This window comes from Salarias fasciatus, chromosome 7 (genome assembly GCF_902148845.1).
Source record: "Salarias fasciatus chromosome 7, fSalaFa1.1, whole genome shotgun sequence".
Classification (NCBI taxonomy): Eukaryota; Metazoa; Chordata; class Actinopteri; order Blenniiformes; family Blenniidae; genus Salarias; species Salarias fasciatus.
In genome coordinates, this window is record NC_043751.1 from 27,919,724 (window position 1) to 27,945,580 (window position 25,857).

Genomic DNA, 25,857 nt, shown 5'->3' on the forward strand with positions numbered 1-25,857 from the left:
ACTGTGGAAAAGTGCATCCACTCCAGATATTAAGAATTAGATGGAATCAGCATTAGAGATCGTATCATGTGAACATGTGCTGGCGAAGATCAATAATGATGCTGAGAACTTTAAGAGGTCATGGGACTGCTTTCTTGTTTGTTGCACTGCTGTGACACTGTGGTGATCGAATGGACCGTATTGATACCAGCATAATTGTTGAATATCTATTTTGGTTGTATGACATGTCACAGGTCTTGTAATTAAAGGTAATACTGTCTGTTTATATATGTTTAAATAAACACTGTAATGATAAAAAAAATCATTTCTATTTTCATGCAGAGATTTTATTAGCAGATGTATTTATTTCGAGCCATTTTTTGTCCCATTCCGTGTAGAGCTTCATCTTTATAATGTTGCTCGGTCTGACTTTTGCCAACAGCAAATTTTCATGCTGTTTGCACTGGACTCAAAGTTGTAAATTGTCTTTAGTTACCAGATGTAAACCTGCTCTTAATACTTTTGGTTCTTGACAGATTAAAATTTCAAACATATTTGTAGTTGTATCCTGCCATTATTTCCTGTACACTATTACACTGTTTCACTGAAATTATGCTGCCAAAGAAACACCTTTTTTCCAAGTTTTATTGTTTCCAGCATTTATTGCAGCATCGGTTGTACTGTGAAACAATGGGGATGAGCTTAATGTTATAACGGAGTGAAAGTTTTTGTGTGTTGGAGCAAAAGACTTCCCTCCCAGTTGGAGCAAAAGACTTCCCTCCCAGTTGGAGCACAAGACTTCCCTCCCAGCGGGATTCATTCAGGTGATGTGTGTACTGTGCATTATGTGTCATATGCATATGTGCATGTGTCTCTGCATCAGGATGAGGAACAAACCTGGACACTCAACACTGCCTCAAACGGGTCCTGCAAACCTAGGGACATTCTGAACATTGGACAATTCAAAGTGTTCCTCTTGCACCATCTTTAGGCCAAAGTGCGACATTGCAGACAATTTTTTTCACGTTTGCACTCTGAGTAAATTTTTCAAAAATCTCTTATACTGATAAATGCTGACGCTGTGAGATAAGCATTTCACTTCCTGCATTTCCTCTTGCAGCAAATAAGAACTCAAAAAAGTTGAGTTGTGCAAGAGGTTGCGCAGTGTATACTGAAAAGTGTGTGTTCCCACACTGTCGCCTGCACTGTTTCAAGCATTACGATGGGGGGAGCCCCAGTGTTGTCTATTTAAACTACCACTGTAGTGTTGTTTACGAGAGATCAACACACCAGGGAGGTCACTGTATCTCTTGATAAAGATCTGAGTGATACTTCAGGGGATTTTCAAATATGGTCATTAAAGTAAATTAAGTGTGATGGAAAAAAAATAAAATAAAACTAAGCAATGAGCAACTCGCCCCTTTACTCAGCAATAAGAACGAAAAAAAATGTATCAAATAGTGATTACTAAATTCGGGATGAAATCAAACTTTTCCTGACTCATGCCTGCTTTTACTGTAGTTTTCACTCATTTATCGGTCACAGTAGTTCCCTTTAAACACCGGGCGCATTGTTATGGAGATGGGTGATTTTGAAAATATACCTTTTGCCAAAACAATAAATATAAAACAAAAATGTCAAGCGTCGACTGGAATTATTTATTATTAGTGTAAATAATTATATTTTGATAGTGTATGGATGATTTGTATTGAAATATTGCCCTAAACATCGCGCTAGGTAATCTAGGCCACCCCATTTTGTGACGGAATGGTATGACCCTCCCCATCTGTTCAGCTCCGGTGAGACTCTGATTGAAACAGATTGTAACGCTCCCCGGATCGCAATGGCAACTATCCCGACAGGACTGCGGTCACAACTTTTTCCCTCTTTGTAATGTTACGGAGGCGTTATAAGTCGCTGAAGAAACTACTTTCTAATGTGAGAACAAAACGCTACACAAGTCTTCCGGCCCGAAAATGTCCCGGGGATGTACAGTTTCTGTGGAAGAGATCCAGTCCTGGTGGGAAGTCCCCGCCATAGCCCACTTCTGCTCGCTGTTCAGGACCGCGTTCAACCTTCCCGACTTTGAAATAGAGGTAAACTAAAATCACGACTCTCGAAAGTGGCTTGAATGTGTTTGCTTGCGGAAATGAAAAGTTGTTTGTGTCAGCTTTTTCGTGTGCGGCGTGTGTCTCGCGCAGCCGGTGGAACTAGTTATGCGGTTAACCAGCTTAACGCTGTTCCGTGAAGTTCTCGTGCTGTACGGTTACTAAGGCAATCCTGTTAGGTAACCACCCAGCGAGCTCGTTAGCTAAGCTAAAGTTAGCTGTGGGGGCTAATTGCCGTTCCGACAAAAGTTTAAAACTGACTGATAGAAACTTCCAGCCGGTCGAGCGGCCAGGTGTATTTTGTACGTGTTGCTGCGCGTGCGGTGATGCTCTCTTGAACCGTGGTAACTTTAGAACGGAGCTCCTCTTCCACCATGTGCCTCTCTCGTTTGTTTTCATTTTGCCCGGGGTCGTGTTTATGTTTGCGAGCGACTGTGTGCCAGATTATTTACCTCCCCTCCGCCCACCCCTCAAAAAATAACTTAATCTGAGGTAGTCTGTTCGGATTACATCATTGAATGGCGTTTATATTCCCATAAAACATTGTTTGGATTACACTTAACTGGCTAATATTCAGTCTTTTGGGCTGAAGTCGTGCAGTAGTATATTGTTTTGATGTGAGCCGTGCCACCGTGTATGTTTTTTCATGTTTTTTCTGTCACATGAAGTTAAGTTCACGGCGTGAGGTTTGAGTTTATTGTCTTGGAAAGCCATCTGGCTTGGGTAGCCATAGGGACGCAGATGCTGTGGAGGCATTGTTTGCTCGCCCAAGTCCCATATTGCTTCAAAAAACGAGGATTTAAACGTTTGTTTACACAGAAAATCGGCTACAGTACACCGCCAAGGTGGAAACCCAGCCTCAACGTGATATCCGACTCAAATTTATTACACCACTATTACATAATTGAACTTTATCACTCGATTCGAGCCGGCTCTTATGGTTTGAAAACACTGCAAAGTCAAATATTGCCCCACCGTATCAACCCCACACCGGGTTTGATGAAGATGGCTCAGCTTGTCGAGGAATGATGGGACTTTAAAGAAACTGGTGGGGTCAACATCACGCATCAACAGCCTCCATCAGTCAGCCATCCAGGCAGCCAGCCGCCCATCCCCACCCCCTCCGGGGAGAGAAACACGTACGCATCGGGCTTTGTTGTTAAACGAAGTGCGAGCCAGATGGGGGATCGCGTTGCGCCCAGTTTACATGAAAGTTGAAAATGTTGTGCTGCTGCTTGCTTTGTTCCTTCGGCCCGCCCGGAGACCGGGGCTGTTTGTTTCATTATTACCACGAAGCTAACGAGAAGTTATGTAGATCCAGGGATTTCACAGGTTGAGCCGTCTAATTTTAACTTTACAAGTGCTCCTGCGGACTAAACGTGGCCCGAGCCTTTCAGCTTGAACAGGAGGATGGTGCTGTTGTAACCCTGGGTGAATGGTGTCGTTGTATTGAAACACACCACAGAGCAGCTCAGATATCCTGCTACACCCCTCAGATCAATTTAAATAAATGTTTGGATTACAATTTCATACTAATTGTCTGCAGATGCATTTATAAGAATGGTAATATTTGGTTCTGGATTCAAAGCTAGTTCACTGTATGTGTCCTTAAATGAAAACATAGCACCATTATGTGTGCTGAATCTGCAACATTAACTTTTTTTTTAATTATGAGAACTGAAAGTAAACCTCATGTTGCTGAGTGCTCTCTTCTTGTGTGTGTCAGATGCTTTTTTTATCTAACCCCTGTTCATTCTACTGTAACATGAAGTTATTCTGAATGCTGGGTCCCATCTTCAACTTGACAAAAACACCAACAGTTTGTTCTGTGTTTTAAGCTAGTGATTGTTTATTAAACAAAACCTACTTAGAACTCAATGTCTTTATCACAAACTACAGCTAGGAACACATATTGAATATCATTACACTTTTTATTTATTTATTTGAATCTTGAGACAGCCACATGGAAAGAGTAATGTCTAGTTATATTTTTTATGCACAGTTTATTTGTTGTGCTTGAATTTTGATAGTGTATACACAATTAAAAATCTTTAACAACTCTTCACCTATTCTAACCTGTTAAAATTAATGCTTGTTAGTAGTATATAATCAGAAGTTTTTCTTGGAATTTATTGTTGAATTAGCCTATTTGTGCTCACATTGTGGGTGATTATTTTCATCTTTTCATGGCATTTTTCAAAGCTCACAGCTGCTCATCTCAAGTCTGTGGAGCACTTAGCCTTGTGTAAAGGTTGACCTCCGTTTGCACCCTACCATTTAGTATTTAAAGTGAGCTTATGGGTAGATGCCATTTTCACAAATTACAAATAATTATTCTGGCTAAATCAAAACGATTCAACTGTTGGAAATACTAGCAAAAAGGTTCTTTACAAAGTTACTGCACTTTGAAGATGAGATCCCTAGAAATTCAATTAGCACAGTCCTTGCTTATCGGGCTGGTTCATGTTATTTTGCTACTGTGGTGCTGCAAACTGAAATATTCAGACTGACTTCTGCTGTTTGGACCTTTGGTTCCACTGTGTTTGCTCTCTGAGGACTTTGTGTTGTCGAAATAAGAGGAAACTTGTCATGCAGACAGGCTTGTTTTGCTTAACGCTACATTGCAGCAACAAGACAAGCTGGCCAGGGCACTCTCAGCACATGTAGGCATTTGGACACATTATCATTTGCCTCTCCCCTCTGTCTGGACTTGTTTTTTTGTCAGGGGTGCTGAAAATTAATGACCCACTTATGGTTGCATAAATAACAATTACATTTGACTTTTGGCAAAACATTAAACCTAATTGTGGGTAATTATCTAAAAACGACCCCCCCCCCTCCTTCGTGACGCTTTTCACTGCGTGTGAGCATTTGATTTTGTGATCTGAGTCAGCTTAACTTGCGATCCTATCCCTGGATATAAGGGTTGAATTACCCAAGTACTAAAGGGGTGGGTGAATAAGGGGGCAGCCAGTCTCTGCAGTGTCATCGGACATGATGGAGTGCGGTGTGTTGAGTGAGCTTACTCAATTCCGTTCTTTACTTTCTTAACCCTATCAGTCATTCACTGTGGACATAGCTGCCGTTATCCTGTGTCCATCTTTGCTACTGCGTGCCTCCAGTGAGCAGGGGTCAGTATGACCTGAGCACCTCTGCATGACACTGCTTTTAGGTATTGATCCGCCCGTCCCATCTTGACAGATCTGTGTTATCCATATCTATTTTCTTTACCCTTAACACACACACACACACACACACACACACACACACACACACACACACACACACACACACACACACACACCTACAAGCCAGAGTTGCTAACTATATTTAAATGCACAAGGCTTGAATTAGGTTGTCCTGGGATCGTTCACGCTTTGACCAGTTCACCACTTTGTGGCTCTGTTAAGTATTTCCTTTGGAAAAAAAATCTTTCATGCCTCTTTGTAATATGAATGACAAGACTGGTCACTGCTGTACAGAATCCAAAGTCTGTGATCATCTTACAGAATATTGTTCAGGCCTTTGACGATCAACACACGCAGAAAGAAAATAGTGAAACAACTTTAATTTTTCACAGGTTTTGTTATGTCTCGGATACACCCCCGGAAAACGCATGGAAATTGAAGTTTTCTCTCTCTGAATTCATATCAGTTTTTCTTTTTTTTTTTTTGACAAATTAGTTAATGCCAAGGAGACCTTTCATTGACAGCTCACTATTGGATTTTGAGCATCGAAAGTGACATATTTTTTTATATTTAGTTAGGAGCTGGAATAGATCAGTGTCAAGCCTTTCCACTCTTTCACCTCTAAACACTTGATGAATGTGAAATGTGTGAGAATCTCATGCTATGAAAATGAATGCAGCCAGCCCTATCCGAACACCTGATACATAAGTTCTGCTCTATGCTGTTGCTGAAACACCTGTTTCTTTTGGTCAAAGTAGATAGTTCAGTAATAAATCCCACATATGGAATCTCAGTGTTGTGGGCTCCTTGTGAAACGCCCGATACTAACAAACTCTGTGGTCCACTTGGATAGCGCTGCTGCAGTTCAGCTGTGGCAGCTCTTTTCTTTCTATGGTGCTGGTCAGTGATAATGGAGTCTACCCCCTGTTTCCTTGGCTAGCCTTACAAAACAGCCCCTTGCGCATTGTTCCTGGGCTGATACACTTCACTGTCACTGGTTTCCACTTTCCTCTGTTACAGGAAGCAAGCTGGAAAGAAAAGGCTGTGTGTATACGTGTGTGTGGACGAGGGAGTTGAGTGGGAGAGATGGAGAGCTTGAGTGGGAGGGAAAAGGGGAAAAGAGGGGAAGTAGAGAAAAGTGTCCTCGAGATGGAGCGCAAGACGGCGTGGAAGCAAAAGTGCATTAGTAGGACGTGCACTAAAGGCAGCCCAGGGTCAACATGGCTGTCCACTTTGCCTGGCTTTTTGTCTCTGTGGCTTATGCCGAGTTTCTTGGCTTCGTATCTGTGAAGTGATGCCTGAAATCCTACAGCCAGCAGACACCGCAGGCTTCTGTTCCTCCATCCTCATTGCCAGACATGGTCGTCCATGCCAAAGACCTCTGTTCTCGTTCTCTTGTCAGTCCGTGCTCTGCTGGCAGCCTGTTTGGCACTTTGTCATGCCTTTATTTCATGTATCTTTATCAGTGGCCTGTCACTGTATTCATGAATTTGATCTTGTATTTTCCATACTGTGGTTTTTTTTTCCATCATTGTACAAAATAAATGACATGGTATTGCTCTTCCAAGTTAATCAATTACTCTCACATGTTTTAGTGTACCTTTTCATCTCCAATTTTTAGTAACTATCACTAGATTCTTGTTAAATTGTGAAACTATTGAAAGAAAAAGGTTACGTTGTAGCATTAGATGTTCCAAATCAAATTTTGTTCAATCATTTGAACAATTTTGCAGAAATACTCTGCCACCGTGTCAAAAGATTGCAGAGTAGACCTGTTTGTCCTGATTCAAAGAGGTGCAGCACCCAAGCAAGATTCACCTGTCATATGAATTGATTTATATTATCAAAACATTAAGTGGGTAATTTATCACCACTTGACAGCCTTGTCTTAATTGCCCACACTTCAAGCTGTATTGGTTGCTGTTCCACGTATACAACAGTTACAGCTTTTTAAATAATACTTTATATCACTTAGTTTAACTTGTTTTGAACCAGATAGGCTTTTAATGATGATGATTACAGTGTTGCTTCATTATAAATATTATTATTATATGTTCTTTATGCATCCTTCTTTACATCCTAGAGAGCCGGGTCCAAACAATGGTCCTGAGGCGCTAAAGGGTAGCTGTTACTTTCTACTTGATTGATAGAACCCTCCGTAGTATGTGTGCTGTTCCGAGGAGGGCTATCTTCTGGACTTCTTGGACGTTGATGTTGCCAGGGATCTTGTCGGTGTATTTCTCTAATACCTTCTTCACAAGTCCAAGAGCTCCGATGACCACTGGTATTGTTGTGGTCTTTGTTCCCCACATCCTATTGATCTCGATTTCCAGGTCCTTGTATTTCGACAGCTTTTCTGTTACCTTGACAGAGGTGTTGCTTTCAGATGGTATGGCCATGTCTATGAGGATGCATTCCTTCTTCATTTTATGCTTGATGATGATATCTGGCCTATTCGCTTTGATCTCTCTGTCTGTCTGGATGGGCATGTCCCATAGGATGGTGATCTCGTTGTTCTCGGTGACGGTGTTGGGTTGGTGTTCGTACCACTTATCAGCTGTCTTCATGTTGTATTCCTTGCAGATCTTCCAGTGCAGGTAGGCTGCCGCTTTGTCGTGTCAGTGGACATAATATTATTATTATTATTATTTTTGTTTCCATATGGTTTGAGTTTGATCGTTTCTTTGGTTTTGCTGTCTGGATGATGGCTCGAAGCAAAGAGCTTCATTGAAGTACATCTACTGATTGTCTTTCGAACACACAAAAAGCTTGTGCTGTGTTCAGTAGGTAGATTTCATCAGAACCCACTCGCTCCACGCCTCTATGATGACTGCCATGGCGAAGGCATGGAGGCAGAGGGTTCACGACTTCCAGTTATGTCTGTGCATTGAACCAATGATCCAACATTCATACTCACTTCAGGGCCTGATTAGCTGGAGAGTTGTGCAGCACTGTGTACTTTTTTTTTTTTTTTTTTCATTGGTAGCCTATATTTGAATTGCTTTGCTTGACACACTCACTTCAACTTCTGACTCTCCTCCATCTCTGTGACCTCTAGCTTCTGAACAATAAGCAAAACACTGATGTTTGAGGTTTACAGCTATAAACCCACTTTTGTTTATGATGTGTCCATCTCTGCCAGTATGTCTGTTTTCATTAATCTAAAGTATTTTTTTGCTTTAAAAATTGCTGTGTTTCTCCGTGTAACCTGGCGTTTTTACTCCGTCTTGCCTACAGTCTTCCTGCATAGGTGTTTTCCCTTCAAATTAAATTTCTTTTGAAGCCGATGTAGGTGTGCACAAACCGTACACCTACCGCGCTTTCCAGTTTGTTTTGTTGCACCGGTTATTGCTAATAGCTTGAGAAGTTCATGTCATCACGTATTTGCCAACATGACCACACCTAACATCGACGTGAATGGATGTCTTAATAGCCTCTGTGGGTGTGCATCAAATGTCTCACCAAGCTTTCATCCTTTTACTCTTGACATCAAAATGTGTTCTACCCAGGCATCTTGACGTTAATATCCTGGCGTCCACCTTAAAGCCAGACTGACTTCCATCTGAGCACATTGTTCAGCTCATGTCATTTCTTCATGGTGTTTTTGCATGGGTTAAGCCACAACCCAACCTGTCAGCCACTGAGTCTATTTTTCTCTATTTTACATACACAACGGAAGCCACCGGGCACTGAGCATTTCCAAAAGGCAGTGACCTACAGTCACCTCGTGTCCCTGAACACACCCCGCATGGACACAAAAACGTTCTATCTGCTGCTTTCCTGGATGTGTTGTTCAAACTGTTAAGCGGTACCAAACAAATCCGCATGTTAGCAGTTTTGTTGCTCGTATGATGAGAATCTTTTGGAAATGAAGAACTGGTCCTCAGTGAATGAGCTTTTAAGTTTTGAGGTGGCATAAAGGATCTGATTGTAGTACATTCTGCTCTTTCATGAGATAAAATACTGACTGATTGCAATTCAGTCTCTCAGATTTGCTGTCTTTTCATTAGGAATTATCATCCATTTCATCCTCTACTTATTTCAGGCAGCTTCTTGCCATAACAACCTCTCCAATTATGCATCTGTCGTCTCTTCACCTTTCCACGTCTGCCTTTGTGATTGCCATCACTTGTACCTCTGTCACGTACCCAGCAGCAGCCCCTCTGCCCCATCCCCTTCTCGAGCCCCAGTAGTCTCCCTGTCACGGCGCCCCAGCCCCTGGCATCACCATGACTAAACCCCAGATGGTGGTTCTTTCTTTCCGTTCCCCCTGGAGGGTGGAGGCTCTTCACTCAGGCTGGGTGCTAGTTGCTGCCACCGCAGTCGTTTTGTGGAGGGGGCTCCAGTGTTTTTTGAAAAGCGCCCACTGTGATTGTAAAACAAGATTTAGTCCTATTAGATCTGGTAAATAAGTGAGAGCAGACTGCCTGTAAGCATGTCCTTGTTTCTGTTGTCTTGAAAGCAAATGGATTAACGGGGGAGGGGGATCGGATGGAGGCTTAAGTGTCGCTTCATCATGGCCCAACTTCAGATAGACGCACACCCCCCTGATTTCCACTTTTTCTACAGTGCAACTGCAAATGTGTGCCAATAATGTTGCCAATCTGGCATCGAAGGAGCTGCTTGTATATTAGTGACAAACATGTTTAGACTGAAGTGTGGCAGGACATCACTGGAACAAGCAAATGAAGGAGGAAAATAGTGGATTTTTCCAGGAGTAGAAGTGTTTTTGCTGTGGTCATGAGCAGAGATCACAGACTGGTGACAGTGTTGATTGTCAACCTCAAGCTGATTTTCCTTCTTTGTCATTTCCAAGGAGATGATTTCATCCACCACACAAATCAACAATGATCCATTCTCACTCCAAATCTATACCGTTGATTTATCCCTCACATCCCTTTTCCTTTCTAGTCCCCGTCCCACCCACTGGCACATCCCTAGCTCAGCCCTTCTTACATCCTTGCACACAGCAACCTCTGACATTTTCCTTTCCAGATCAGGCGACACATAATGCCTTCAAAACTTTTTCACACTCCATGAGTACCACTCAGAGATCAAGAACCCTTTTGCACGTCTTTTTTAATGCCCTCTCTAGAATGCACTGCGAGGGGGGCTTTGTAAGAGGCAGCTGCCCCTCCCCCAGTTGTGATTGACAAGTGAGAGCAGCAGTACATGCATCAGATGGTTTCACATGGGGAGTGTGTGCTCAGGGGGGAGGTAGAGGGGCACATACACTGTTTTTTTTCTGCCAGCTCCATTGTTGAAGCTCCCCATGGTTCCTTCTCTCTGTCTCCAGTCTGGGTTCTGCATCCCTTCAGTTTTGCTTTTTTTGCTCTGTATCCTTGCGGTTGTTGTGAAGCAGGGATGAGAAAATTCACAAGGAGACTACGTGATGAGAACGTCACCAAAACAGGACTCATTCATTCCATTGGGATGCATGTGTGTAGCTTGAAAGTCTCTGTTGTGCTGCTGTGTGTGTGTTTATGAGTGATTGAGTGTGATGTAACTTTATGGAGGGTGTAGGTTGAAACATAATGGTGATAAATACGCTAGGCGAGGAAAGCACCATGGACTATAAAAGGTGCATGTTAACTTTAGGGATTTTCTTCCAAAAATCAGAAAACATTTTTGGGACAATACTGAGTTGGCAAAAGGAAAAACACAGAGGGGATAGACTTTCATCTGTGGGCTTTCCCGAGGTGCAAACTGGCACTCTGGCCGGACCAACATGGATTGCAGGAGGCCAAAAATTAAATTAAGATTTCTGCCTGAGCATTTAAACCCCCCGTGTAAAACTTTACATGGTTAGTGTTTTACCCCTTATTAAAAATGCAACAGGTTTCATCAGTTTGGGCGTATCCAATCAGTGAAAATTAATTTACAATCCAGGAAGGCCAGTGGTGTGTAAAAGTACTTGTCAACTACCAAAGCACACGTTTCACCAATTACAATAGTTTCCAATTATAAGCTGAAGATATTGTGACACTTAACATAATAACCTTAACACAGTTGTACATCTAATTGACAGTTAATTATTCCCCCTACTGTCATCTACCACACATGCACATGCTCCATCCACATGCATAAACAACCATAAATCCACCCACTGCCTTGCTCACTGCTGTTGTTTCCAGGCTGGCTGCATTTAAATGATTAGAGGGCTGGGTTATCTCATCCAAGTGCCAGTGTTGGTGTGAACATGGTCAAAGTGCCTTGGGTGCCATTGCTATGTTGTTTCACAATGTCAGGACCTTGACACCGCCAGCTGACTTCAAAGAGGTTAGGTGCTGTGTCCCCTGATGTCTTTTGTTACATATGACATTTCAAAACAATGCTAGATTTATAATCAATGGCTATAAAATATTTGATTGGGGGTGGGGGGGTCATCAATCGTAAGTTTAGCTTTAATTCAGACTTCCCTTGCCTTTTACAGTCACGCTCTCCAGTCCCTCTGTGTGTAAACATGAGCATGACTATGTGCGTCCACTGGGATGTTAGCTGAATCAGGAAGCTCAGCTTTATACAAGGAAGTCGATGATTTAGTTTCCTAAAAGCTGACTGTGAAAGTGTGTGAGGCTCTGCTGCGCTGGGTGGCCTCCCATCTCCCTGTGCTTAATGTTCCTCACCCACATGGTCAATGAGCCAGTCCAAGGCAAAGGGTCTCCATCTGTCTGGGATGTGCCTGGCTCCGGAAGGATCTGTCCTATGGTCATCCCTCACCTCCTCCTCTTCCCCAGCCACCTGTTCCACCTGGCCCTGACTGTGACACTACAATAAAACTGAGCTGAAAGTTGAAACAAACCTGACACTTGTGGAGAGTATGAGCTATATTTAGTGTTTGTCACTGAGCTCATATTGTGCCTCGGCCTATGTGGAACCACCTATAGTCTTTTTGCTGTTTGCACATTTTCATGAACAAATTGTCTTTGCCTACAGGCTCCTTTTATTTGAATGCCTCCAAAGGCCAGAGTAGGAACGTTGACGTCGAGGACACAACTTTTCACTGTGGCCGCAGCACACAGTTTGTAAATCAGGGCTTACTGAGCAGGCAAATCAGCCAACAAGTTCTTGTTTTGATGCATCTGGCAACAAGTCGGAGACGCTGATGCTTTCCTCTGATCAGATGAACCGTACATCCTGAGGATGCGAAGGCGTTTTCCTGTGGTTTTACGACTGTGTGTGTATGTTTGTCATGTGGCAGGAGGTGGTTACGTGTGGGGGTGGAGGGTGTTGTCAGATGATGGCTCCTGGAGGAACCATGTGTGAGCTGAAAGTGGGAGGGGGTGGGGGAGGAAGAAATAAAGAAAGAAGCATATGAGAGGAAGAGAAGAGCCTTTTACACAACAAACAGGCCTCCCTTCCCCCTCAAGCTATCCATGCACACATCCTCCAACTGTTGGTGATATAGACCCCAAAGGGGCTGTTAACGGCAGTGGTATGGAAAGTGTCTGCGATGAGGGTAGCCATAGAGGCCAACCCCATGATACTACAGGCTCTGTGGATCTGCTACAACCTTGAAGCTGCTGATAGGATCGCTGCTCCACTTGTGGTTGCAGTCCATTTGCATTCTCCCTTTCGCTCTGTCTCTTTCTCTCAGTAGTGTTAGCCAAACACGAAATTTTTGTTTTATCTTGTATTTTTTTCTCTCTCTGCAGATATGGATTGGGTCACATGATGTCCCCATTAGTGTCCACTAAGAAAGCAAAATTTATGTTTATCTGCTACTGCAGATGCTCTCCTTCATGCAAGAAGTCTGTTGTCTTATTTTTTAAGCTTCAGCTCTCTAAACTTTTGCTCTTCTCACTTGATTAATGTGTCTCATAATATTTATCACTGTCGTTTTCATAGAAAACATAGACTGTGCGTTTTGTTCCAATAGTATCATAAGAACCATACCATACAGCAGATGCAGGTTTAATGAATACACAGTCAACCCCTGTTGGAACATTTCTTATAGCACAGCAGTGAATGCTTAATCTCTGGTTGTTCCCTTTAGCCTCAACACCAGTCTGCAGTGTACCAGTAAATGTTTTACTTCCAAACCGCATAATATGTAATTAAACTAAACAAAGCATGAAGTAGGTTTAACTTCTCCGGTGTTACATATTTCTTTGTTTTACCCTCTTGGGCATGTTGTCTCACCAGCTTATCTTTCTTTACTTTATTTCCCTGCCGTTTTGTGGTCAGTTAAATGACAGTGAAATGTCAATCACAAAGTCACTTCCAGTCCCAACAGCGAATCGTAAGCCATCAAAGCCAGGCACTTCAGCTCAGCCTGTGATCCATGTTTAACAAAGGCTGGCAGGGGGTCGCAGTTTGAGTTTGACTGACACCCGTTGACTCAGTCAGAAGTTGTCACAATGTATGTCTGAATTAGGAGTTGACTGGAAGAGGATCAAAGCATTGGAGGTGTGAGCATGTCCCTTTTTGTCATGAGTATTTCAGGTTTTATCTGTGGAGGAACTGAGCATTCAGGGGAAGCTTTCAGTATTTCAATAGAAGTTGTTGACTCCAGGGGAAGAAAGTTCTGTCAGGGCTCATTTAAACGGCAACATTTTCAAGTGAAAACGAAAAACTTTTGTTGTGTTTTGGGTGTCTGTTTACACAACAACGGTGTTTGGAGCTACTGGAAACACAGATTTTTGAAAACTGAATGAGTGAAAATGCAGCTTTTCTGAAAAATCTTGTGCTTCATCACTGTAAATGGCAGAAACATTGCCTTTGCTCATGTGCACCACGGCCATCATAAGTAGTTCTTGCATTTTATGATGCTGATGTCTGTGAAGGTACATAACAGGACCTTGTGAAAAAGAGAAAAGGGACAAGTGGTAAAACACGTTGTCGCCACAGGTGTTGCCTCTCACACGGACAGATGAGACATCAAACGGAACTATCCAAATCTGGTTTCTTCAGATTTTTCCCTACTTAACAGTAGTTCAAAATCACTACCTCACCATATTGTTGTCCACAGCTACAGTGAACCCTACAATCGGGTGGAGTGGGGACAATGTGTGGAGGGAGAGCAGAGATAAGGAAGACAGAGAAAGGAAAAGACTGGGGTGGAGAGAGAAGTAAGGGTGTTGTCAGGGGAATAATAGAATGCCTCTGAGGCCCTCGCAGGCCCTGGGCAGCAAGGCAGGGGGAGGAAAATGGTGTGGCAGAGAGAGGAATAAGAGGTTAAGCCAGCAAGAGATGCAGAGAGAGAGAGAAACAGCAGGGGAGTGTGGTGAGAGAAGTGGCAAATACCTTCAGGGTGAATTGCTGATTGCGAGCCGGGCCCACAGAGGGACTGAAGTGATGACACACCTTTTGAGTAAGCCTTGACTCACCCTCCAATCCTTGTCCCAGTTTGTGAAATGAATCGCCTGTTTTGTTCACAGCAGTAGCTCTGTGATAAATCTGACAGTTTAGTTCTGAGATTTATATTCTTTAAAGATAATCACTGAACCAGCGTTCTTATCTTTGAATCCCATTGATCATTAATTTGAGGCAGTCAAAGTACTGCAGTTCACTGTTTGGTCTGCCGAGGCGTGCACAGTGGTGTTTGGTAAATGTGTGTTTGTGTCTGTCTTTGAGTAAGTTTGTGGATGTTTTCCATGTGACAGATATACTTAATACTGGTTAGTTCCTGGGACATTTCCAGGGGAAGTATCCTACAATTACATCATTTATCCAGATGTCAAGGTTCTCTCATCTTTTTGTCTTCATGCAAAAAGATGAGATGCAAGTTTAGCAGAGCTTATTGAGATGTTTACAGAGACTTGTCTTTCTTTTTGTTGAATTTTGGCCTCATTACGTTCATCCAGGGATTTGCTGGGAGGGAGACGGAGTGATGTAACTTCTTTCTGCTCTCAGGCCCCGTCTACACGAGGAAAATCCTCTGGAAGTTTTTTCCATTTTCATTCCCGAAGTTTTGTGTTCTGCTTAGACAACAATCACGATACACATAAGAAAGCTGACTGTGTGCTCAAATGCTTGACATGTGCAAACATATCGAACAATAAAAGGTGTTTGTTCATAATATATATATATATATATATATATATATATATATATATATATATATATATATATATATATATATATATATATATATATACTACATGTTGTCTATGAGATATGTGATAAGTTTTGATGTGAATTCTCCATGTTGGCAAATCACATTTTTAGTATCCCAGGTGAGATTATAAACGGTGATAATCAATACTTTATTCAACTTTTCTACCACAATCATTCCATCCCACATAAGTTCCCATTTTGTGAGGTAGTGTACAAGATATACTCTAAACTCGGCACTATAAAATTTGTCAAGTTGCAGTTTTGGTGTACGAAAGATTCCTGGTTACACCTCGGAGCAAAAATTAATAAAGAAATAAAAAAACTGAAGGGCTAACGCTCTCCAAAGTACTTTTGATGATGGTAAAGGCCCTTCAAGCTCAAAATGTGTCATGTGGGGATTCATTGAGAGGAAAGGTTGTAACATCACAGCAGGGTGTTCTCTGCAGACCTTCATCAAGTTGAGTGTTCTTAGCACCGTCTGCTCAGGGATTGGCCGAGCAGATGGATGCGTGATGGAAGAAAGGGTCCACACGTAGCAGTAATTCCCCTTTATTTTGCTATCTCAGGTGGTGTGTGGTTCACTTCAAAGTTGGGAAGGGTGCCGTTAATCCAGGGGCTGCATGAGCCCACCGCTCTGCTGTGCGATATTCAGCCTTCCTCCCGCTCCCCAGCCGTGGCCCCAAGTTTTTCAAAGTGTGATCAAAGTGCAGTTTTTCTCTGATGGATGGGCTTGCTGTGGCCAGGAGGATGCCTGGTGGGGACCTGGAAGGGGAAGAGAACATGCTATGGAGTCTCTTTTCATGATATGCACGTACGCTAGCAGAGAGACACACCGAAGGGACATTACATTCTCTTTGTGATCAGAACTTGTGGCGAGGAAAGGATCTTCAGCTGTCTGACAGACATGGGTGTGACCAAACTACTACTGGCCTCAGCACCGTTACATTATTGGCAGGTATATCAACTAGGCCTCCACTATCTTTACTGTCAGCGTGCTGTTTTATCAGTGTTGTGACGAAGATAATGCCAGTAAACATGAGAATGTTTGTGTTGAAGTTTCAGAGATAAATGCCGACTTTCCCCCCAGGCTTACATGAATACGCAATTAAAATAAACAAACATTCAAAAATAGATTTGAGCAAAGAACAAAATGGTCAAGTAGTAATAATATAATTTATTAATCTGTATACATACTCATACTTTGGTTCCAAGATTAGTCCAAGTTAACTTATTTCACTAATAAACATCAATTTTTTCTACTATAAGTGAAATATGAAGGTGGCTCACTTCATTCATATCCACACATCCGGTTTAGAAAAAAAAACAAAAAAAACTTTAACAATCCCACTCACCGTTTTCGTTTACTTAGTGAATGCGTTGTTTAGAAAATTAAACAGAATAGGTGTACTCCAGGTTGGTATTATTTGCAATTATGCATGATTATACTTTTTTTCTCTCACTTTTAAGGCTAAGTGAAATACTGGCTTTGTAGAGTTGTGAGTGCTTTTTTTCCCACCACATGCTCAACAACATTTCACTCCCTGAAATGTGACGCTTCACCAAATAGATATCAGATTATCAGAACCACTGACTCTGAGCTGGAGATTACCCTGGGAGGTCAAACGCTTGTATGCTGAGAGCATGTAAAGTGTTGTTTGCTAAATCTATGTTGTGGTGGCGTTGGGGGGAAAAAAAACAGATTATTAGACGGCACTACCGCCAAACCCTTCTCATTGATATCAGTAGGAAAGGTTGAATTGTTCGTGCATAACGGAGTAGGGCTTCAACACCCAAAGGGTGTCTCTTATGGTCACAGATAAACTGTGGATGTATGTTTGAGTGCTACTTTTTTCCATCATTTTGCAGTTCTCTGGTTTGGACCAAAGTTGACAACAGAATAGAGTTTGCTCTATAATTCAGTTCACTTTGTGGTCTCGCTGGCAATTTTTTAAATCAGACAAAAAAGTTATAAAAACAGAATGCATGCTGTGCAGCTGTTGTGAAATATAGCATTTGACGTAACTTCATGAGCTGTGCTACAACGTGATGGACTGAGCTATGAACCATAATAAACTTGTGGAGATGTGATGTTGGTGCATTCTCATTTGGTAAGAACACCAACACCTTTTAGAACTTTCAGAAGACTCAGTATTTACAATTGTAATTTCTTGACATAATTTGCTTCACGGATATAAAATCCAAAGCCCATCATCTTGTGTGTGGTTTGTTTAGAGGGCTTTGGTCCATTCTGCCTTTAGACTTCAATCAAATTTCACTGAAATGGCACCAGAGTTTGTGTGGAAGCAGACTGATCGCTGCTTTGTGGATTGTCTCGTCCTCGTTTGGCGCCTGTCAGTACTTTTGAATGGGACCACTACCATAAATAAGACTTCATTGATGCAGCCAGGTTTCAGTTACCTCAGCCCAGAAAAATGTACCCATGCTCAATGCATTTAAAGCTCCTAGTGTGACCAACCCGAAAAAGATAAAGTCCATGTTGTGTCTGATAGTTTCAGGAGTGTCAAACTGCTGGCAGGACAGTGTTGGCCCTGTCAGACGTTCAATTCCAGTTCATGTAATTACAAATAAGGCAACTGAATTAGTCACTGCTGCTTGCACTATATTAGTGCCGTATTAGCAAACTCACATGGCATGAAGCAGAGATCAGTGATGCAGTACTGAAAGTTACCTTACTCCTCTTGAAGAAGCGTTACTATCAAAACCACGCTATGGATGTGAATTTTTGTTGTTGTTTTTTTTAAGTGCACACTGTCACAAACTGCGGGCGTGCCTTATCACTGTTTTGTACACAGTAAACTTGGCTTATGTTGAAATTGCTCTGATCTTTATCTAAAATATTCAACTTTTTCAGTTTTTTCAACATTATAGACTATTTCAGCATGACCCCCCCCCCCCCCGGTTTAGAAGTTAGAGCTGGAAATTTGCTAGTGCACATCCCACTGCTGACAGTTTACCACCGTAGCTCCCCTACATTTTCCCGGCTGCTTCAGTGCAGCAGCCCTCTGCTTTTTAGTTTCAGTATGGGTAGTTAACTGTAAAATCGAAGGATTAGATTCAGACAGAGTAATAATTTCCTGAAGGTGATCAATAAAAGTAACCCAAAACTCTTTTTGTTTTTCATTCTGTATCACAGGTAAATGACAACAGTAGCAATGAATTTTTATTTTCGATGTCTGACTGCTCTTGGCAGCGTGTCACTCACTCACATGTACCTTCATGTATAATCCTTGCTGTCTAACAGTTTTTGCCATCAGTATTCCTGCAATGATCTGTACGTTCATCGTACTTTTCTGTCAGCAAACGCCCTTTGGCTGGTTACGTTACGGTGAGAAACAGAAGCGTGCTGTTAGGTTTCATCCATTTCTTTTGTTACCTCCAGTAGAACCATTTATCTTATCTTGTTTTTCAACTTCTTTCTGGACCTCCTTGTTCCTGCTCCCCTCCTCCTCTCCTGGTTTTCATCGTGCTGACTCGTTGGCTCCTGGTTTCCGTCATCTTCCATGGCCAGGAGGTGTGTAGATTGACCTTTGGTGAACTCTGGGCCCAGCCAGGTTCCTCTAGAGAGAGGTGGACTGAGAAAAGAAGAGCACAAAGAAGCTAAACATGCGTCGATGTCAGTGAGATCATTTTGAACCCTTTTGTTTTTGCTTGGATCTGGGATGAGGCTGCATCACTCAAACCAGTGAAATAATGGTGAATGAGACAGGCAGATTGACAGAAGTGGATATGTCTAGATCTGTGGACGATGAGAATACAATGGCCACTCCATGAAGGGTTGGGAGTGGTTAGATGTAAGCATGTGTGCTCTTGATTTGAAGAGGGACTGGTCAGACTTTGCAACCTTTATGAAAGGATTTAGGTGTAATGGACACCTGGTTGATTGAAATCTTAAAACGTGCATTTCTGCCCGATCAGCCTCTCATTCTCTATGGCTTTCTCTCCACTCCACAGTTTTTGGGTATCATTGGGGAGAGCAGTGCATGCTGGGAAGCTGTGTGGGGTGCTGTGTCTCGGTTGGTCAGGAGAGAGGGAAGGAGGGGCCGTGGTTTGGTCTCAGCTCTCGGCCCCTGCTGCCTGCCATCTTTCCTCTGCGCTTTCAGGTCTTTTGGAGTTTGCACTGGCGTTTACTGCCGCTTCATAAAACCTCAATAGCTGAAACACAATGCCAGGCAGGCGAGGGGTCATGGCTGAACTTGAACCTTATATGCAGCCCACCAACCGCTGGCAGACCAAGACGTCATATTAAAAGTTGTAAACATTAATCATCACTTCTTCCTGATACCTGCCAGCTTACCATACACTGAAATGTATGGTGAGTGCACAAGCACGGTGGAAACGCTGCTACTCTGCAAGTGAAGCACAGCTGTCGTAAATAGTTGTGCACATGCATGAGTCGACTGAATGGCGACCCCCAGAGTGTCGTAACTCCCAGTCCATATTCCTATTTGACTTGGTAGTTTTATAGGTGGGATTCACCTGTAATTGCAGTTCAACTTGGTCGTCTGTCCACGCACTCTCTATTATTAATGTTTGGAGCGTTTTGTTCTCTGCATGCATGTTTGAGTGGTTTCTCAACCAAAAACAATCAACAGTACCCACAGGACACTAAAACTGCGTTGTTTTCAGTGTTTTTGCCGTTACTGTGCAAACACATTTTTTTGCATTTTCGCTTTAGTAAAGTTTCACGTTTACATGCCAAGGTTTTGAAAAACTATGCATTTTCACATGAAAAGTTGTCATGTATGACGAAGTTTAACAGTGGACACATGACAACTTTAGATCTCCCCAGTTGAGATTTGAAATTGTGTGACACTGTAGGTGTGAACATGACACTCACACTCTGTTGCAAACCAGAACAGCTGCACCAAAACCAGCTCAGAAAGACGGTCTTGATGCGGTTGGAGTCACTCTCACGTGCAGTGCGAATGTGGTGTGAAAGAAACCCTGATCACGTTCACGCTGCCAGCCTCGTGTGCTCGCTACTTTGAACTAAAAGAGCTCAAGCAGTTTAGTATTGTGACTTATTCTGTGCTAAATCCTGCTAACAGCTGAAACTCCTCTTAGGAAAGGGCTTCAGTTTCACTGTGCAAGAGCACAGCATAAAAGACGATAGTGTGTGCAATGTGTCCTGGTGTGTGTTTTCTTTGACAAAATGGGGAGTGATGGTTTTCTGAGCTACACAAAATACTTAAGAGAAACTCCACTGTCCTCACGTAAACATGGCACCCCTCACCGTCAGTATTCATGGAAACTAGCAGTCGGAGCAGCATTTAGAGCACAGTCAGTAAAGTATGAGTGAAAATGAACCAAACTACCCTGAATCGAATGAGTTCTGCTTCACGGGCATGAAACAGCTGTGCCGAGTGGTCTTTATGCTTGCATTAAGTGTGTCTTCTTTTGCTGTGTCTAGGAACTGGAGAAAGCCTTGTCTGAACAGGATTTCGACTTCCTCGGAGACCTTATTGCCTGTCTTTTGCAGGGATGCTATCAGCGCACCGACATCACGTAAGTGGAACTTTGATTTCAAGTAAGAGTGCAACGCTACCTTGGTATGGTATCGATTGAACAATAATGTAATGTAAAGTCCTTGATGTAGAATTTACTGTTATTCACTCTTCAGAGCTTCATTCCAAAAGTAACGGCATATAACACTGAACTCTTTGAAAATTATGGGATCACAACACCATGATCGGTACGTCAGGAACTGAAAGGAACCTTCTTGGGTTCACTGACAAACTTTCTGTGATTGAGTGTAAAAAAATAGCACCACTGACTATGATGGAAGTCCTTGCCCTTGTTTTATACATTGTGGAAAATAAATGTGTATTGAACAGATGGAGGCCAATGTCTTGAGGTTTTTAAAGCAGATATAATACAATAGAAGAACTTCTAAAAAAAACCAATCAAATACACACATTGACTTATGGGTGAAGTTCTGAGCCACTTCTTAACCGCAGTCTCATGCTGTTTACTGAGTGGAATGAACATCACAGAAAATCTGAGCACAAGCGGAACAAACTATGCACTGTAAAGCCTCAGAAGATTCAAAGTGGGGAAATCTGCTGTGAGGAGAAAGTTCAAAGACAACACCAATGGGGTTATGGACGTGTTAACACTGTCGATTCAAAATCAGAATTACGTGTAGGTATTTTAATATTTGTTATGAGCCGTAATAACCTCGTCTCACTGACTAAAACTGTGATGACTTAGTGGTTATTATCTAGAGCTTAGTATATAATCACATGAAGAGGAAGTGGAAGCATCTCCTACAGTTTCAAAATAATCAGAGCCACAGTGGAAACGATCAATGAACACTTTGCCAGATCTGTGGCTGTATTTCCATTTTGTTGAAGTGAGACATTGGACCGAGGAACCCTCACAGAAAGTGTGAGTCAGTGGCGGATGGAGTCAGAACTCCCTCACTAGATGGTGAGTTATGGCTCTGAAAGGTAGTGCGGTGAAATCATGCTTTACTCCTGTTGCGACGTATGACAGCAGCACAGCCACAGAAACCTCTCTGCCCTATGATCTAATGATGGGAGAAAGTGAGTTTGAAGCAGAGCCGGGTATTTATTTAAATCTACACGTCCTCGTTCCTTTCAGGGGTTTCCCCTTTTATTCACCTTCTGTGTTAGCCCACCTTTAGAGAGGAGTATAGTAGCACAGCAATACAGTAAACTGATAAGAACACAGGCAGGAATGATCCAGTTTTTCCACCCAGGCAGCCGGTAACAGGAGGACAGCCTGCTTTATTGGACTGGACAGGCGCTGGCATCCTGGGGGTGGCTGCTCAGCTCCGGCCTTTCACTGAGCTGCCCTTTTCATCAGCACGCGTTAAACGCTCTGCCGGAGCAGGGGGAAGGAGGGAGGGAGGATGTTGTAGAAAATAGGGGACAGAAAGGAGGAGAGAGATGGGGTAGTAAGGAGGGGGCAGCCTGCAGCTGTGTGAAAAGTGCACTCTGCTCTTTCAAGATAAGCCATTTTTTTTCCCAGCCCCTCTCCCCTGTGTGCTGCTGCCTCGATGCTCACCCCTGCCCCAAACCTCTTGTTCTGTTCATCTGAGCTGGAACTGAAAGGTGCACATTAATTCTGAACCGGAACCAACATTTATTTACCACTCATAGCAAGACGGAACCCAATTCAAAGCAACTGGTCTCTTTTCCTAGTCCCTCCTCCAGTGTCTTTCCACTCGCTACGGTAGTTTGAACTTTGCTTTTTCCTTTAAACTATGTATTACAAAGGTATCCACCTTTTATTTTGAAACATGCGGGGCTGGCTTTACGCATCTCATGGCGATTGAACAGAGTGCATTTATTCGGACAGACAAAGACAAATAGTAGACTAAAGAAACCATGTTCAAGTAATAATTTAAGTCTTAATAATTTCATTAAGTTAGAAAGAAGATTGTCAGATAAACTGTAGCTTAAACACTTGTTCATTGAAGACTTAATGTGAAATGAATCATGACTGATGGTTCCCTCGTTCATTCTTCACCTCCACAGCCTGTCCAGATGGCTCTGAGAATGCTGCAGCCCCCCTCTCTGATCTCTCACTTACCAAAACATTACAGTGAAGTGAAATGGTTGTGGACACACCCAGTATAACGAACATGCAAACGCAGGAGCCTTAAAAATAAGATCAATGGACACTTTATGAGGTCTGTTTTAGATTGTAAACAAAAAAAAGCCTAAGTTTTCCCTGACTCCTGACGGTGTCGTAGCAGGCAGGGTCTGAAAGAGACAACACTTTGAGGAGTCGGAGTGGTGTGAGACTCGTGAACTGCTCGTGACGGCGGACTGCTCTCTCAGCCCCCAGGCCTTCAGCAGTTACCTGGACGACATCATCAGCTACCGCTGGGAGCTGGAGGAAGGGAAGCCCAACCCACTCCACGAGGGGCCCTTTGAGAATCTGCCACCCCGCACGCAGGTGGAGCTGCTGCACCGACTCTGTGACTACCGTCTGGATGCCGCCGATGTCTTTGACCTGCTGAAGGTACACCTGCTGTGGAAATCAGCAGCTGAATAAGGCAGAAGTACCTTTATGGGCAGATTGTACAAAGTTAGTTTAAGCATTTTAATCAGTACTGAGTTTCAGGATTCCACAAGATTTAAATAGGAGCCACTGAATCTCTCTGTGTATCTCTCTATCTCCATAGTTATGTAAACTGTTACCTGATAAGGTCCAGAATCGATTATACAACATATCTTTAATCTAATGTGTCCTATGTGGCTGCAATTTCACATCCACAGTTTGCTGAATGAGGTCAGGGTTTGTTTGTTTGTTTGTTTGTTTTTGTTTTTGTTTTTACAGTTTACACAGTGTTTCATGAGAGGGACGTGATAACAGTACCGTCTGATCTTGCAGGGTCTGGATGCTGACAGCTTGAGGGTAGAACCTCTGGGGCAAGACGGAAATGGTGCCCTCTACTGGTACTTTTACGGCACTCGCATGTACAAAGAGGAGCCGAGCCACAGAAGAAGGCTCAGGTAAACACTGCTGGATTCTGTGCTACCGGCTTTCTGCTGTTCTCATAAGAAGTTGATATCAATACAGTCGAGCGTTCTTAGTGAACTAACATGTTTAAAACTTGTTTATAGACTCCTCAGTGGTAACTATCAGTATACTTCATTTGGGATAACCCACTGTTTATTTATTAATTCATTTATTTATTTATTTTTTTTTGCAGTGGGGAAACATCTGACCTGACATTACGAGAGAAAAAGAGAAGAGGAAGACCACCAAAGAAGAGGAAGTATGAAGACCCTCAGCTGAGGTGAAAACACATTTCTTTTGTTGGCGGCGCCGCAGCAGTGTGGATCACTGCTGATGTGAAGCTGTGCATGTGTCGCACAGATGTGTCATTCTGTAAAACCAAGAGAAGTCTTTAAATGTCAAACAGCAGCTGCTTTTTCTGTTTGTGATCTGGCCTTTAAATACGAATTTTAAGAAATACCAAAACGTGATTCTAGAAGTTTTCAACTACATCATTCTAAAAGCTCAGCTTTTTACTCACGTTTGTCTGAATATCTGAATGTATTTGATATTCATAATTTGTTTGTCTTTTTCAGTGAGGTAGAAAGTGAAGTAACTGATGGAAATACAGAAAATGGACATGAAGACCTTTCCCCAAGCACAAGTAAAGTATTCTATTACGATATCAATCATTTTTACATGAATCACACTGACAATAATGTTTGAAGGCGTGTTGAATCCATGTTCTGACCAGTAGTTTTGCTCACACCAGTTTCCTCCCCCTCAGACTCTGCGACCGAATGTTGCTCGGCTCTGTCTCCGCCGAGCCGTCAGCGAGGCGCTTGGTCCCTGGTGTGCGATACCGAGGAGCAGTGGGTCAGTCTGGCAGAAAGCATCAAGGACAAAACCTCCCCGCAGGACCGCCACCTCTACCGTGTCATCAGCCAGAACTTCCTGCCGGAGATCAGCAGCATGATCGAGCACAAGGTCAGACGACAAAGTGAAAGCGGTTGGTCAAGTCTGCTGCACGTCCTCTGTGTTCTGCTGTGGTGTGGATAGTGGAAGAGTTGTTTGTTTTTATATGGGGTTACCTCTCTCTGAACAGTTCTTCTGTTAGTTGTTTTGCCTCTGAGAATGAGAGACTCGTTGCTGTTTTTCGCGTTGCTTTATGGCATCATTTCTTGGTTCTGTGAAAAACATCGTGTGAATGTGGGTAGAGAGAGGCCATCATGACTTTTTCTGCAGTGAAATGTTTTTGTAAAGGTGGATACTGACGTACACCTGTGTCATTTGAATTAGACAGTTATTGTTTGAATAGAATGAGCGACTCGTTTAAAGGAAATATGACTAATACCAGGAAGCTCTTCTACTCTAAATTAAGTGTCTCTTTGCCTTTGTGCTCACTGTTGACATCATAGCTGTCTTATAAAGCTTCATCATTTTTCAGTCAGTCTCCATTCTGGAAATTAGATGCAGTTTTCCAGTTTCTGCTCATATTATTAAGCTCTGAAACGGACACTATGCTCATTGTACTCCTAATGCAATTGCATTGAAGAGCCTATAGCCTGGCTTTGCTTCACACAAACTGTTGTACCATGTAATAAGAAAGTTTTCCCTCAACCAGCAGTAATTTTGAAAATGACATGGACCTTGACAGCAACCACATTAACACATTTTTCTAATCTTGCAAGCACTCTGTTTTTATATAAACAGGGAAGGGAAGATCACATGACACCTTTGTTGCACAACAGCACAGCACACCAAAACTTCACAAAAAAACCTAATTTGATATTTAAACCTTGCCAAAGATCCAAAACAAAGGTGATATAACAGTTTACATTGTATTGGAAACGTATACAGAGCCAGCAAGTATGTGTTTTTAACCTAGTTTTGAAGAATAAAGTCCTAAATTGTGTAGTTTTGTTTGATGTATGCTGTGCAGTGGGCCATGTTCATGTGTCTATCGTATATAAACCTCAGAACCTGGCGCTGCGTAGCTCAAGGGGAGATTACACACACATATTTTACGC

The 25,857-nt window shown here is 42.6% G+C and overlaps 1 protein-coding gene across 2 annotated transcripts in view; it reads left to right on the forward strand.

Moving 5' to 3' along the window:
• The first annotated feature begins 1,817 nt into the window (after positions 1–1,817).
• LOC115391428 (cat eye syndrome critical region protein 2-like) overlaps positions 1,818–25,857 on the forward strand; it is a 36,918-nt gene continuing 12,878 nt past the window's right edge. The window contains exons 1-7 of one of the 2 annotated variants that reach the window (XM_030095679.1): positions 1,818–2,075; positions 20,766–20,860; positions 23,164–23,347; positions 23,720–23,841; positions 24,042–24,128; positions 24,424–24,491; positions 24,600–24,814. In XM_030095679.1, coding sequence (XP_029951539.1) covers positions 1,956–2,075; positions 20,766–20,860; positions 23,164–23,347; positions 23,720–23,841; positions 24,042–24,128; positions 24,424–24,491; positions 24,600–24,814 — 891 coding nt within the window. In that variant the 5' untranslated portion in view covers positions 1,818–1,955. The remainder of the gene's footprint in view (positions 2,076–20,765; positions 20,861–23,163; positions 23,348–23,719; positions 23,842–24,041; positions 24,129–24,423; positions 24,492–24,599; positions 24,815–25,857) is intronic. The other variant, XM_030095680.1, reaches the window with a different exon arrangement.